We start from the raw sequence: 15,267 nt of genomic DNA on the forward strand, positions 1-15,267 counted from the left end.
CCTTAACATCAAGTAAGTTAGTAGTAAGAGAGACCAAATATAAACATAGATACGTCCCTTTTCTATATCACATTTGATAGTGGGGACAGTGTAGGACCTCCTTGCTGAGTGGCGTCCATGCTCAATTGCTATTAAACGAAATGAATCTTTTATGCTGACCTCGAGGGTAGGGATCCGCAGAAAGGAGACACAGACAGGGCCGAGGAAGGGGGTGCTTCATGAGCTGAGCTGCGCGTCCAGATTAATCCATAGCCTTATATCGGGGGTGGGACCTTGGTATTGATATAGACTTGAGTAAGTGGCGAAGCGGGGGGGTGATTTTACTTTTTCCCGTCCTAATATGACCGAGATTCTCATAAACCACGTTACTTTTATTTATGCCATTCAGATAAGTCAATTATATTAGAATTTAAGAGACAAGCAAAGTTGTTTCCATTCGATATTATTGATTTCGTCAATCAAAGTGGGTGAAGTCTGAACTCTTATGGATACGATTCTATTGTAACTCAAGTAAATTTGAATTGACCTCGTTTATTAGAAGACGAAACTACAAAATCACACCCAAAATCCAGACGTTGAAGGAGCTTGCAACCGCAATTAGAGCGTGTCGTTACAATGCGCTTATTCCAATATCGCAGACCTCCTTCAAGACCAAGTAAGATAAGTCATGTAGGCCTCCGAGCTCACAAGTGAGTAGCGGAACTGGATATATAACAAGGCTCCCCAATGGCGGGTACTAGTCGTCTCCACATTCGGGCTTCGTCAAGCCTACCACGTCCCTGGAGCAACACCTCCAACTTGTCGACAATATAAGTCGTTTGCGGCCCAACTCCCATAGGGAAAAGGCGCTCGTTCCTGCCTTCATCAGCCAAGTGGCACTCTTCTCTAAGTCGCCCGTGTTTTCATAGATTGTAGCAATGTCTTCCATCGTCCTGGTGGCGTACTTGTCCTGGAGTGTACCATCCGTTGGTAGCCCAAGAGCATCAACCCGACCAACAATGTCGAAGCAAACGGCCAAAGCCTCAGCCCAAGACCCAACGTCCATGTATATGTGCTCAAGGTGTCGTGCTGCGCGGCGAGTTTGCAGTGACTTGGTGAATGTATCCAAGGCGCAGGATAGTGCAGTCTCAGATACCCAGTGTTCGATGTCTTGCCTTTTCAACTCCCCAGCCAAGACGGCGAGGGGATGGTGCCTCCCCAAACAGAGGCTGGCCAGCTCGGTAATGTGTACCAAGAGGCTGGCACGCACTTCGAGACACAAGGCAGTGTTGACAGGTGATAGCGTCGTTAGAAGTCCCAGTATGGATAGTGCATTGCCCGTCTTGATTTCACTTTCTATTGTTTCGCATGCCTTTTGGATGGCTGACCACGCTCGATCGTTCGAGCCTACCTTGAAGAAGCAGAGACCATGCCCAAGATTATCCCCAAAGGGACTATTAAGACTACTGAAAGTCATACAGCCATCGTCGAAGCGAGAAAATTCCGATATACTCTTATATATGAGCTCTGTACTCATTGACCCTGGATCAAGCTCGATGGCTGATGAGGAACTTAGCGATGGAGGCGAAATGCGTATTTGTGGACTCACATATGCAAATTCTTGCTGGCCGATATTCCGACTGACTTGCGACATTATGCTTCTGGTCCAGGATATTGCACAAGTATCACTTCATCTGGAAGGCTGGACATCCCTTCAGCTCACCTGTTTGGCACCTGCGTCAGCAACTCCGTGACGGAAAGCTCGGGTTTGCTGTGCAAAGAGCCTGGCAAGCCCTCCAATTTCGCATGTCCTCTCGACAAGAAGGCGAAACCATTGTTCTGGGCAGCATACTTGGTATGGACATATCCAAACTCCTGGAGATCAAAGCCCCAGCTGTCAAAGACGTTGTTACCGCCAAAATGGTGGGGACTATTAATGCTCTGGATGCAACCCCTGGCCTCGGAATTCCTTCTGGACTAGTCTTTCTACCACGACCCAAATTGAATGCCAACCGTTCACGTCAGACGGGCACATACGGTTGGGATCCCGAGTCATGGGTGACCATGCAGATTTCCACCTACCCCTTGTTCAGGCCTCTCAAAAAGACTGCATATATGATGCACAAGGGTTTGAATGTTGAGTTCTCTGGGATCATCCTGCACTGTCCCAAGACGCCCATGGCAGAGTCTACATTCTGGATCCCAGTCAGTCAGTGTCTCCACAAGTGGTACAAGGTTAAGGTTGACACGGGTGACTGGGACTGGTTAGAGCTCTCTAGACTCCTATCTGGAGTTCAGGAGCTATGTCTTGTCCTCAACTCCCACAATCCGCGCGAGAGGTGGGAGCTGGGTTTGCTCGTCAGGAAGAAGGTAATGCTGGCATATGGCGAAGTGAGATGGGTTCAAACTGTTTGTAGAGTTTGGGTGCGCCTAGAAACAAACACGAATAATCTGAAGGAGCTGGAAAGACAGTTCCGCGAGAAGAGCGACCAAATGATTTTCGGGGAGAGAGTTGACAATCAGAGGTGGTGCATCGAAGAGAGTTCTGATTCGGAGAGCGTATAAAAGGGGAAATGAACATGAAGGGGTTGTGGTTTCCTAGTCAACGCTATTGACGACGACATGAGTATGATCAGACCAAAAGTGTGGAGAGCGAGAGCGTCTCTTGGCGCCTGGGACAGGGCACTAATCAGTTAATCGTGGTTGGCTTTCTGCTTACGAACCTGCGACCATAGGTCTGTGCTCTACAGGGCATTTTGCACCCAAACAAAATTATCAAGTTCTCAAAAATAATAATATAAATTGAGGAAAGGGTAATTTATCTAATTTAATTACGATGTACTATAACTTGGGAATAATAAATGTCTTAGTGGCTCCAAACTTTTGAAGTGACGGTCACGACTCTTGGATTTTGAGCCCTGAAGCGGGTTTAGCGAGGCTCGGAAAATGCCCTGTAGAGCACAGACCTATGGTCGTAGGTTCGTTAGTATCATGAATCTTTGCCTTGGAAGTGTTGCGCCACGGCTCTTCTTGCTCCTGGAAGCACGTTTCGGACAATCAGGGACAAATAATGCCAGAGCCATCATCCACTCTATCAGCAATCTAAAACCCTCGTATATAAGAAGTCTATTTTCTAGGCCAATCTGGCAATTTCAGCAATATCCGACATATCCTCAACATTCCAACACTTCGTACTAGCTGACCTGGCTCCCCCACCCAAAACGGCCGCACACTGATCCTCGAACTTCTGCCTTAACATTTGATCATCCATCGGCGCCTCAATACTCCCCACCGCATACTTAACATGCTTCTCCAGCACGTTTCCATCCACCATCGTCAACACAATCTTCGTCTCGTCCGCAGCAATCGTCGTATCCGCCACACACTCAATCTTGTTCCTCACTTCAATAACCGCAAGATCTCTCACAGCCTCATCCTCATACTGACGAGGTGTCCCCTTACCAAATATCAACCCAATCGCGCCCCCATGAAAGACACTAAACTTCCCCTCCAATCCATCCTTCGGCTTTCGCTTGCCAGTCAATTCTAGGACAAGTGGATGCACTTTCGCTTTCACTTCCTTGATATCGGCCACCTCCAACCTGAGTTTCGCGATATCCCGGTGAAGTTGTGAGCACCCATCGATCACGGGATGAATTACGATCCCACATGGATACGGCTTGAAGCTGTTCCTCAAAATCTCCCACCGCCCGCCGTTGGTACTTGCAAGTCCTAGGTCTTGGTTATCCATTCCTAGCCACTTTTCTAGACTTTCAGGGATGGAGGATTTTGTTGCTCCAACAACATTCGCCCATCCGCGCTTGGCTTCAATGGCGGTCTCGCTGCTGGTATACCCGCCTTGTGCCAGGACGGCAGCAATTAATCCGCTCTGGGCAGCCCTTCCTGGATGGAAGGATTTCGTGTGTGAGCCGAACACTTCTCGGAGTCCGATTACTTGCGTTGCTGCAACACCTAAAGCGTGATTCATCTGTTCCACTGACAACCCAAGAAGCTTAGAGACAGCAGCGGCAGCTCCAATTGAGCCTGTTGTTGAGGTAATATGCCTTTAATCAGTTAACAAATGATCTCCGCTCGAGAACTCATGGATAGAAACTAACCACCCAACATCATAATGCTCAGGCCACACAGCCAAACCTAATTTGCACTCCACCTCAATCCCCACAATCAACGCAAGCAAGAACTCCTTCCCAGAGAATCCACCTTTCCATTCCGCGACTGCGAGGAGAGCGCTAGCTACGGGGCCAGTGGGGTGGATAATGGTGTCTAGATGCGTGTCATCGTAGTCGTGCACGTGGGATGCGATGCCGTTGATGAGTGCTGCATGCTGAGCGTCGATTTTGGCTCCCTTTCGGCCAAGGAGTGAGGACTGAGGGGGCCCAAAGAACGGGGAAAGGGAATTGTACTTTATTTTATCAGACGGGGTTGAAAGGATGGGAAAGAAAGGGACATACAGCAATGGTGGTAGCAGGGTGGTCGCTTCCACCGATAGCACAGCCGACCCAGTTGTAGAAGCTTCGGGAGGCCGACTGGATTACATCTTGCGGAAGATCCGAGTAGTTCAGCTCGTTGGCCCAGGTTGCTATGTGTTTTGTTGCCATTTTGCAATCTAAAGATGCACTGTGTGTTGAAATATTTGTGAGCGGAGAGGACTCGGTTTGTCTCGGCATGTTGCAAGAAAGACCGACTATCAGATTCTGAAGACCAGAGGCTAATTCTTTATCCGTACTCGCAAGGGGTACGTGTACCAATATGGCACCGGTAGCTTTTCAATGATACTGGGGCATATCCGTTAAGAATTCACGGAAGTAAACTTCCTAAAGGATGAGGTTGTCTCGCGGCCAGTGGCGGGCGTTGAAATATGCGGGGTTCAGCAGCGACGTCAGCTACCCCGCCGCTAGCCCACAAGGATCACATCCGGCTTTCCCCCCTTTAGAGGAGTGGTTAAGGTACCCCGGATATTTTCATCCAAGGAGGATGGAGAGATGAAGAGTTGGTGTAAGATTCAGTCTTACTTTTGCGGCTGCAACCCACTGTAATCCCCGCATCCGATGATTAGTAACTGTTGTGTAAGCTCAAGGAAGCAGTCTTCCAGAACGAGGAAAGATGAGCGCGAGTACTTAACAGGCCTTCCGAAGCCTTAGCCTCGCTTTTAATAGACCGTTACCTCCTCTCATCTGAGCTCGCTGAGCGCCTAAACTATTTCCATCATGGCTTCCCATGACATCGAGAAAGACATCGCGGAGCCGAACGATCGCTCATCATCAAAGGAAGGAGAAAAACCCGAGCTAGCAAACATCGAGGATGTCGAAAGACAGAAAGAACAAGTCGAAACTCACCTCTCTCGGTTTACCAAAGAAGAAGAGGAGGCCGTGATCAGGAAACTCGACTGGCATTTGATGCCACTAATCTTCGTCTTGTATTCGCTCAGTGTCCTTGATCGGTCGAACCTGGGCAATGCGAAGATCGCGGGGATGCAGAAAGATATCAATATTGGTGGGAATCGCTATGCTTGGCTTGGGACGATCTTCTATATCTCGTGTAAGAGCCTCCGTTTGCGAATTTGTTTCATTTGAAAGAAAGAAAAAATACTGATGTGTTGACAGATATTCTTTTCCAATGGACGCAAATGGGATGGAAGGTCTTCCCTCCTCATCGCTGGGTTGCATTCGCTGTTCTATTCTGGGGCACGGTGTCCAGTGTTCAAGCTGGTTGTACCAGCTGGGAAGGATTGATGGTCTGCCGCTTCCTACTCGCGATTCCTGAAGCCATGTATGGACCGGCTGTGCCCCTTTACCTGTCTTTCTTTTACCCGAGAGAGAGACTGGGATTGAGAGTTGGTCTCTTTCTATCTGGTTCTGCGCTGGCAAATGCATATGGTGGTGCTTTGGCTTATGGAATTTCACAAGCGCATGGTGCTATCCATGCCTGGAGGATTTTATTCCTCGTTGAAGGTCAGATACCTCCGATCTCAATCTTGGCACTCTCTAACATATCCCAGGTCTACCAACCGTCGCCCTCGCAGGAGTGGCCTGGTTCTGGCTCCCCGACAGCCCCAGCAAAGCCAAGTTCCTCTCCGACCGAGACCGCGAAATAGCAATCGAGCTCTCCCTCCGGCAACCCGGCGACCGCACAAGTGATGAATTTCAATGGAAGCAAGCCGTTGGCGCGCTCCTAGACTACCGCAGCTACCTTCCGCCCATGATCTACTTCGGTTGTAATGTTTGCTTTGCCTCCCTCCCCCTTTTCGTTCCAACCATCATCTCGGAAATGGGAGCCTTCACGCTCATCCAATCGAACGGCCTTTCTGCGCCTCCTTACGTTCTGTGCTTTATCAGCATTGTCACATGTGCTTTCATTTCAGATCGAGTAGGAGTCCGTGGCCCTTTCGTTGCTGGCGCTGGACTGGTCGCTGCAATCGGGTACATCCTCCTGGCCACCCAGACAATCGTTGCAGTCCGCTATTTCGGCATCTTTCTCGCGACTATCATCTTCACGTCTGTGGCGTTGACACTCTCCTGGGTCTCGAACACGCATGCCACAGACTCGAAGCGTGCTGCTGGGTTGGCGATCTTGGCGACCGGAGGGCAGTGTGGGCCAGTTCTGGGTACAAATATCTTCCCACCGCAAGAAGGGCCGTTTTATAGGAAGGGTATGTGGATTTCTTGCGGTGCTTGTTTGTTGGTTTTTGTGCTGGCTACGCTGCAGAGCTTCTTGCTGTGGAAGGAAAATCAGAGGAGGGATCGGAAGTATGGGAAGCAGAGGGATACGACGTATATTCCTGTGCAGGATGAGTTGGGGAATGATAAGTACTTCAGATTTGTTATTTAAGGTCACTTTGATTTTGGGTGGATAGCCTAGCTCGATTTAATGATGTTTGCCAAGGATTTTGAGGAGTTTTGAAGGTTGTTTTGATAGGAAGATACAAAATTCGAAGTTTTATGACAAAGTCTGGTCTCCTCCCAGCGATCGCGTTTGAGTAAAACTCCAGCACTTGAAATTCCAGCTCGCCTCTCTCCTTACTATATTTTCAACCTTTTGCAAGCGAACGAACGGAACTGCGATCCTCGCTTCTGGAGGGTGAAGTGAAGGATGCTGTTGACGCGAGCACTGGAAGCAGACTTGGAGGATGCAAACGACTAGTCTAATGGGACCGAGCCGTGATGGCAAGTGATTGAGCTGGAGGCTAAACAGATAAAAGATGAGACAGCAAGGCAAAGGAAACAAAAAGGATAAACTCTTATATATAGTTTGTCAAATAATCAAATTAAATTAGATTAATTATAAATATCAAGTTATCTTAATTAGTCACGAGACTAAATATAAACTTTACCCTTACTTAAATTATATTATAAAAGTCTAGGTACTTGAGATATAAAACATCCCAATCGCATTAAATCCATTCCGGATTAGTAATACTACTTATGGTATAATAAGCTTTTAAGGATTCATGTTAAGACTCGATGCAGGTAGAAGAGGTAGTGGGTTGGTATTCTTGTACTACTAGTAATTATTAAAAAATAACCTCAACGATCCTAGGAATAGATATTGCAAAACGCCATATCTTAATGCGAATCTCAGAAGGCAGTTTGGGGAATAATGCAAATGAGTAGCTATTGAGTTATTCGCTATAATAAGAGGCTATTAGTACATTGCCGGCTAGTGTTTTGGGATAACTTTTGGGCAAAAGAGGCTTTGATCTCTTTCTTGTCGAACGTTATTGCAGATATTTAGGCATACTAAAATGATGATAAAAAGTTTGAGCAAGAAACTCAAGGTTGCATGGATTTAGCGACGTGACAGCTCCCCCTGTTAGCAATGCGGGTCACGGGTCTGGTCACTAATTATTCTCGAAGATTGGAATTGAAAGAATTACTATTCTAAGACTGTAAGTACAGGTGCTTATATGCATCTAAATGCAATAAGCAGAAGTAAGTAGTAAAGGAAACAGATGAGTTAGTCATTATGTGATAGAGTCCCGCGACTCATAGCAAGAGAGTGCCTAGGAGGTCAAAGCAGCTCACCATATTCTAATAAGATGTGACGGCTCGGCTAGTCACGTGCACGGCTCAGGGGCTTTACCCCTGAGCTAGGGGGTCTTGGCTGACGGCGTAGCGCCGCAGGCTTATTACCTCTCCTTTAGCTAGCTTCTCCTTCCCCTTCTTTTTTATCTTCTTTGTTTCCTTCGTAGCTAGCTTATAAGAATGATCCTTTTAGCATACCGTACGCACTCCTATATGTCTCTACGCTAGCTTGTGATCGCTCGTGCCGTTACACTGTAGTTCATTGAGTCTTCTCTTACTATCGCCGATTTCTTAGATTCGTAATTATAATCATCATGCATTTCTGTCCTTACCCCGCAATCTCCTCGTACCTAGGGTGATGGATCCCCTGATGATCTGAGCATACTAAATCCACTATGGTCAGGCCACCCGAATTAGAAAGCATGAGGTTGGCATCGCCATTCGTTATCTACTTAAAGTATAGCGAATAAGTGTTAAGATATTCGGTGAATCGTACGTTAACCAGTAAATGGATAGAGCCGAAGGCTTGCAGTAGTCGCACGCAGCGCTATCTGCTGTGTAACCTTATAGGGCTGAAAAGTTGTTGTCGGATATTCAGCTACATTGCAGAGTTATAATAAATCCTAGCTTTATCACGATATTACCGTCTAGCAACGACGACTTCATGACTTGGATAATAATTATCACTGATGTCCTCTAGGTTTCTCAATAAATACTCTTCAGAGGGTTAACTCAGCTGCAAGATTAGCCTCGGATAGTTATGTTGTAAGTAGCCCGTCCAGCCAACGCAGAGGCGTAAGCCAGACCATCTCTATAAAGCTACGTGCATTGTGGCGTAAAGCAAGCTGGCGGGAGATTCCATTCTCTACGCAATGTTCAGCCGCAGAAATGCCTCATGTGTCAGCTTGTCTTCGTCGCCTGATCACTCGGTGTCTCGAATCAGATGTTTGAGACGAGACACGAACAAATGAATGATTGGATTTTGCGTGCCCCCTGATGCCTCGCCCGAATCTGCGCAGAAACAAGAGGTGGTGCAACCCCACGAATGGCTGACATGAAATCAGCCTCAAGCCAAAGAAAGCCTTCGAGGTCGGAATCGGATGTTTGAGACGTCATACGGACAAGTGAATGATCTTGCCCTCGCCCGAATCTGCGCAGAACGAGAGGTGGCGCAACCTACGAATGGCTGACATGAAGTCGGCCTCAAGCCAAGGGGGAAATCGGCCTCAAGCCCAACAAATTCTTCGGGGTCGATTGTGGGTATTTAAATGGAGGGCCTAATCCACTCCCTCAACTCTTGTTCTTAACACCGTTTCAGTAAAGCTCGAGTATTCTCCAAGACGATTCAAAATCAAATCAAACTCATCTGAAGGGTGAAATTCTTCGAATCCCTGATATCAATCAACCTAACAAAGACTAAAAAGACAAGACCAAACCATGGCAACCGATCAGCATCCACTCAACCCAGCGCTCGCGGATTGGCTGAATGGCCGCCAAGCCTCGCTCAAAATCGTGAAAACCACTATCACACCCAGTGGTCAGACAATTGACTGGGTACCCATCGAAACCCAGCATCCCTTGGGCAAGATCGCAACTGCCCCGCCTGCCGAGCTGGCGCGCGCGGGTCCTGCGGGCCGTGCCGTAAGTTTCAACTCCTCGGTGTCTTGTTTGCTCTTCCGTATTGTTTCCCCTTCAGCTTTGTAGCAACGTCCAACAACTCCTGGAACATTCTGTCTGCTCTGGGAAACAGCTGAAAGAAGTATGCTAACTCCGAGATTGCGGGAGCAGCTGGCTCCGGAACACATCGCCCCCAAGCCCGCATCCTTTGAACTGGATGATCCCCAGATCGAGCGCGGCCCCGCGGGCACCGTTCCCATCCCCCGCCCGGATGTCGCCTGGCAGTCGCAATTCGCTGCGGGCAAGGACATCAAAGATCTCCACGTCAAACGCGGCGGGTCGAAGGTGAACCAAGCTCGCCCCAATAGCGGGCCGACCGACCCGGACCCATCCGGATACTTCCACGACATCGACAACCAGACCGGCACGTTCTACGGCTGGGACGGCTTAGTGAGCGTGTGGGATCCGGCCATCAACATCCCGGCCGGCGGCAATGGCAGCGACCACTCGATCATGCAGGCTTGGCTGCAGAACTACAGCACTGGAGTGACCCAGTCGCTCGAAGGCGGCTGGACCGTCGACCAGAGCCTGAACGGCGACACCCAACCCCATGTCTTCACCTACTACACCACCAACGGCTACAAGCAGGATGGCGACAACGAAGGCGGCTACAACCGCCTGCACAAAGGCTGGGTCCAGGTCGACAAAAACCTCTTCCCCGGGGTCCGCATCAACAGCACCAGCACCGTCGGCGGCCCGCAATACGAAATTTCCATGAAGTTCCAGCTCTACCAGGAGCCGAACTCCAGTAACTTCAATTGGTGGGTCGCTGTCCAGGGCATCTGGATGGGCTATTATCCGGCCACGCTCTGGAAGGGCGGCCTGGAGTTCAGCGTGGGTTGGGTCGGATGCGGCGGCGAGGTCTACTCCAGCCTTGCCAATCCGGAACTGACCCAGGATCAGATGGGCAGCGGTTATCAGGCCGCCGGCGGATGGCAAAAGGCCGCGTACCTACGCAACCTGCGCCTCCAGACCGACATAAATGGCGGCATGACCGAAAACAATGGCTATGCCTCCGCCGATGCAGCAGTCTCCGGCGGCCCCGATCCGTACACCATCGCCCTTGATATGGAGAGCGGCTCCTCCTGGGACAGCTACCTCTTCGTTGGCGGCCCACGCCCAGCTTAGATCTCCCGACTGGCGGCGATAACCTGCGCCAAGACAGCTCAGCAACAGAAGAGCAGGGGAGCACGTGATGGCAAATTTACTCGTCCATAAGTATATGACGGGGCTATCGGCCTCCTTGGCTTAAAATAATCAATCAATCTTTTGTCACAATTCATTATGGTGCCTCCAAATTGAAACGAGCTGCATAATGTGTCTGGAAGATGAACCAATCACGATTACGAAGACAACGGCATAAAGTATCGGGAATATAGGGCATTTCGACCATTGGTACTCTACAAGGTACGAATTATAGGGCAAGAGTTTGCTATAAGCCCCTACAACTCTAGGCAGTACTCCCCAAATTAACGTATTGAGGCGCTATAAGACATTCGCAAGGGATAAGTAAATTTTCTAAGGTTATAGCGCTGTTGGTAGAGCAACTGTAGCGCTCGGACGCTAAACAAGCTACTAATAGGCCTCCTTTAGCGAAGACTCCCTTGTAAGTACAGGGGATAAGCACTGAAAAGGTGTGGTAGCCCTTGTCGAAGGCGTAAATCCTGATTTTAGGGGAAGGGCCTGGAAATATAGGACCTTAGAGCGAGTTTACTACCTTAATCTATATGCTGGAGAGCCTAAAAGTCTCCCAACGCCCTGTATTCCAGATACTTTATGCCGTTGTCTTCGTACTTGCAGCGCATTAGTCGGAGCTCTTCCGCCTGGGCCGTCTTCACCCCCAAAAGAGTTGCGCAAAGAGAGGAATGCCTGCCGCTGTTCTTCCTGGAGGGCAGCAACCTTCTTAGAGATGGAGTCACAAAGCTGCTCCTTGGAATTCCTGCCTCGAGGCACCCTGAATAATGGGGATTCGGAGAAAATGCGCGTGCCTTTGGTGATCGTCGTTGCTGGATGATGTATAAACGGTCACATATTGTGCTTTGCATCTTGGGAAAGGCTTGTCACTATTTCTGCACGTTCTGATGTATAAGCTTAACTAGCCATCGTGCTAATTCTGGGAGTTCTAAAGCTTATCCCCTACCAATACTGGGGACCTTAATAGGCTAGGGGAATGGCGTCACGCGTCTCCGGCGCGCAATAGTGTGCGAAGTATATGTGTATACTTTAAGCATATGCATTGAGAATATATTTTTGTAAGCAATTATAAGAGGGAAGAGAGGGACATGCTTCTTGCCTGCCTTTTATATGCGTGGCAGAGGCTAAAGAATAGCCAGGGAAAAAATACTTACTTTAGAATAAAATTGCAAAAATCAGCTTACTAAGTATAGGGAAAGAAGACTAAAAAGAAATCAAATTCTCAAATGCATAAGTACTTATTCTAGGGTTTATCTAAAGAAAGTACTTAGATATTCTAATTAAAGTTAGCCTTCTATTATTACTATTTTAAGTATATATATCTATATTTTAAAAATATTATATAAATATATTAGAGGTATTATAAGAATTTATAAAAGTATACTAATTTTCTTTTTAATTCTTTTAATCTTTTTAATCTTTTTAATCTTTTTAATCTTTTTAATCTTTTTAATCTTTTTAATTTTATTAATAACTTGAAATGCTTTTATTTGAGATAAAAAGTTTATTTTAATAAACTTCTTTTTTATAACTTTAAAAAAAGCTAAAATAATTTCTTTTTTTCAAATATTAATTAAAGATATTAATAAAAATAAGAATATTAATAACTTGTAATTAGTTATTTATATTTATTAAAAATCTTAAATTAAATTTTTAATATAAATATAAGCTAGTATATTATAATTCTTATATTATAATATTATAAAATAAAATACTTTATTATATTTTTTATTTAATATTTAAAACTAATATATAATATATTTAATTTATTTTAATTTATTTTAATTTTAATCTTATTAAATATTATAAAAAGGATTTAATAAATAAATTTAAAACTTAAAAATATAAATATAAAAAACTAAGCTTTATTATTTAAATATAATTTTAATTTCTATTTCTATTTTTTTTTAGCTTAATTTTAAATTAATTTAATATTTTATAAAATAAGAATAAGGCTATATTATAATTAATATAAATTATTAATTAATATTTAAATAAGCCTAAATATTGTTTTTTAAGGTATTTAATTATTATAATTATTAATAAGTCTATTAATATAAGTTTATTATTTTAGGGCATTTTACTAAAAAATAAATCTTATAACTATTTTAAATACTTTTAATTTATTATTAGTATAGCTATTTCTTTAGAAGTTACATATATAGTTACGGGATATAAGATACAGGATATAGTTATATAACCTTATATCCTATTAGTGACTTGACTAGTAGACTAGACCCCTTTAGGCTTAGCAGATTTAGGGATTGCATATTAATACTATAATACTATAATTCTTATTTCTGAATAATGACTTTACTAATTATATATAAATAGCATTTCATGACTTATATAATAGTACTATATATTACTAGTAAACCGATACTAATTAGTTAGTACTTATAGATTAGAGAAAGATCTAGCTAGTCGGAAAAGTATTTAGTAGCCTAAAATAAGTAGTTTACTTCTAGTTAAAGGAGGAAACTACTATTAACTTCGGAAAAGTATTCGGTAGCCTAAAGAGAAAATACTAGCTCTTACTAATTAAGAAGTAGTTAGCTATTTAACTATTTATCTATTTATTTAACTTTTACTATTCTTTAAAACCAATTTCTTTTAGCCCTAAGACTACCTTCTTAGAAACTATCTTTTTCACTTATATAATACCTGTATTTACGGAACTCTCTCTCTAGAATATATGCCCTATATATGCCCTTAAAGCTCTTTAACTACTATTTCGATTTTATTATTAAAAATCGAGTTCTTCGAGCTTTAGACCCTCCCGGAATTATAATATTTCACTTCTTAAATTTCTCGTTATAGACGAAATATTTAAGGGCAAAATATTTACTTTAATACTTTATTAGATATCTGAGTGTCTGGTATTTAAATTAGGTATCTGGATACTTTGGATATCTTTATTACTAAACCCTTTCTATAAACCTACTATAAACTATCTTATTTTTAAATACCTCTTACTATAAATCATATATATATATTAGAGAGAGACTAAACTTGGTTTAGTATAGATAATAAAAAGGAAAAGAAATTAATTAAGAAATAGAAAAATAGAATTAATACTAATAATACTATAAAGGTAAATCTTCGGAAATATCTAAATACTAAGCTATATTAGTATATCTTATATAGAACTTCTAATAAGAACCTATAGAATCTATTTAAGAATAATTTTAAGGACTTTAGTAATATAACCTTTAGTTAATATAGCTATACTAAACTATAAATTCTTCGAAAATACCTTTAATATAATAGTATCTATATTAAATAGAACTATATATATCTTACTATAGTATAGTTTCTACTTAATATTATTTAGGAGAAAATAATATATATTTAGTATAAAGCTAATATTATTAAAGATAGCCTAATTAGAATAGATCTTCTAAAGAGATCTATTATATTAATTTATCTTATTCTAGAAAGAACTAGATAAAAGGAAACCAAGTATTCTCGGTTAACTAGCTAGTTAAATTAAGATATTTATTTATTTTCTCTAAATTAAGATTATCTACTACTTCTATCTTTACTATTATTACTAGATCTACTATATCCGAAGAACCCTTAGTTAATTTCTATTATTATTACTAGAAAGCTTATTAGAGAAATAATAAAGATATATACCGAAATATAGAAATATAATAAAACTAATAATAGTTTTAATTAAAAACTCGCTATTTTCCTTAATATCTACTAATATATAGAGCTCTCAGAAGAGATATTAATAAGAGCTTTTCCTATTATATTAAAGAAACTAGTATAAGACTACTTCTATAATAACTAGCTCTCTTAATATATATATATAAAGAAGCTTATATAAATATTCGTAATTTCTTTATAGGCTCCGGTTACTATTATTAAAATTTAGATAAATAAAATACTATTACCTTAGTAATTATAATAGTAAAAGACCCTAAAAAGATAATATTTGAGCTTGTCTAATTACTAATTAATAACCTATATAAATTATAATATAGCCTTACTCCTGCCTTATAAACTACTAAATTTCTATATAATAAGATTATTACCTTTTATTAAGGCTTACTAATATACTAATATATAGTTTCGGACTTTCTTAATAATCTTAGCTAGCTTATTAATAAGCTCTAATTATCTATTATTACCTATAAGAAGAAATAATAGATTAATATCCAGATTCTTTTTACTAATTAAAAATACTATTCTTAAAATTCTCTAAACTATTATTTATTCGGAAATTATTAATATAGATCTAACTATAACTTCGGAACCTATAATAACTACTCTAAGCCCTATAATTATAATAATTATACTCCGAAGTTGTATTTTATATATAAGAGACCCGAATACTATTTATAGAAATATATACCAGAGAAATAAG

General features: G+C 42.7%; 5 protein-coding genes across 5 annotated transcripts; 3 read left to right on the forward strand and 2 right to left on the reverse strand.

The window, feature by feature from the left end:
• Positions 1-522: 522 nt before the first annotated feature.
• K444DRAFT_204784 (uncharacterized protein) lies at positions 523-1,675 on the reverse strand. The gene is made up of 2 exons (XM_024871030.1): positions 1,589-1,675; positions 523-1,539 (listed from the first exon to the last, which is right to left on the reverse strand). The coding sequence occupies exon 2, from the start codon at positions 1,514-1,516 to the stop codon at positions 737-739; it is 780 nt and encodes a 259-aa protein (XP_024741643.1). The 5' UTR covers positions 1,517-1,539; positions 1,589-1,675; the 3' UTR covers positions 523-736.
• A 110-nt stretch (positions 1,676-1,785) lies between these two features.
• K444DRAFT_705252 (uncharacterized protein) lies at positions 1,786-2,658 on the forward strand (the record flags this gene model as incomplete). Its single annotated transcript, XM_024888105.1, has 1 exon — positions 1,786-2,658. One exon carries the CDS (start codon positions 1,786-1,788, stop codon positions 2,542-2,544), a length of 759 nt encoding a protein of 252 aa, XP_024741644.1. The 3' UTR covers positions 2,545-2,658.
• A 454-nt stretch (positions 2,659-3,112) lies between these two features.
• K444DRAFT_625390 (MmgE/PrpD family protein) lies at positions 3,113-4,598 on the reverse strand (the record flags this gene model as incomplete). The annotated part of the gene is made up of 3 exons (XM_024882521.1): positions 3,113-4,043; positions 4,098-4,402; positions 4,452-4,598. The coding sequence occupies 3 exons, from the start codon at positions 4,596-4,598 to the stop codon at positions 3,113-3,115; spliced, it is 1,383 nt and encodes a 460-aa protein (XP_024741645.1).
• Positions 4,599-5,167: 569 nt separating this feature from the next.
• On the forward strand, positions 5,168-6,999 carry K444DRAFT_582181 (MFS general substrate transporter). Its single transcript, XM_024877779.1, has 3 exons — positions 5,168-5,538; positions 5,604-5,951; positions 5,999-6,999. The coding sequence occupies exons 1-3, from the start codon at positions 5,208-5,210 to the stop codon at positions 6,826-6,828; spliced, it is 1,509 nt and encodes a 502-aa protein (XP_024741646.1). The 5' UTR covers positions 5,168-5,207; the 3' UTR covers positions 6,829-6,999.
• A 2,337-nt stretch (positions 7,000-9,336) lies between these two features.
• On the forward strand, positions 9,337-11,049 carry K444DRAFT_608420 (uncharacterized protein). Its single transcript, XM_024879383.1, has 2 exons — positions 9,337-9,662; positions 9,810-11,049. Exons 1-2 carry the CDS (start codon positions 9,459-9,461, stop codon positions 10,824-10,826), a joined length of 1,221 nt encoding a protein of 406 aa, XP_024741647.1. The 5' UTR covers positions 9,337-9,458; the 3' UTR covers positions 10,827-11,049.
• The last annotated feature ends 4,218 nt before the right edge of the window (positions 11,050-15,267 follow it).

This window comes from Hyaloscypha bicolor (genome assembly GCF_002865645.1).
Source record: "Hyaloscypha bicolor E unplaced genomic scaffold K444scaffold_17, whole genome shotgun sequence".
In the NCBI taxonomy this organism is placed as follows: Eukaryota; Fungi; Ascomycota; class Leotiomycetes; order Helotiales; family Hyaloscyphaceae; genus Hyaloscypha; species Hyaloscypha bicolor.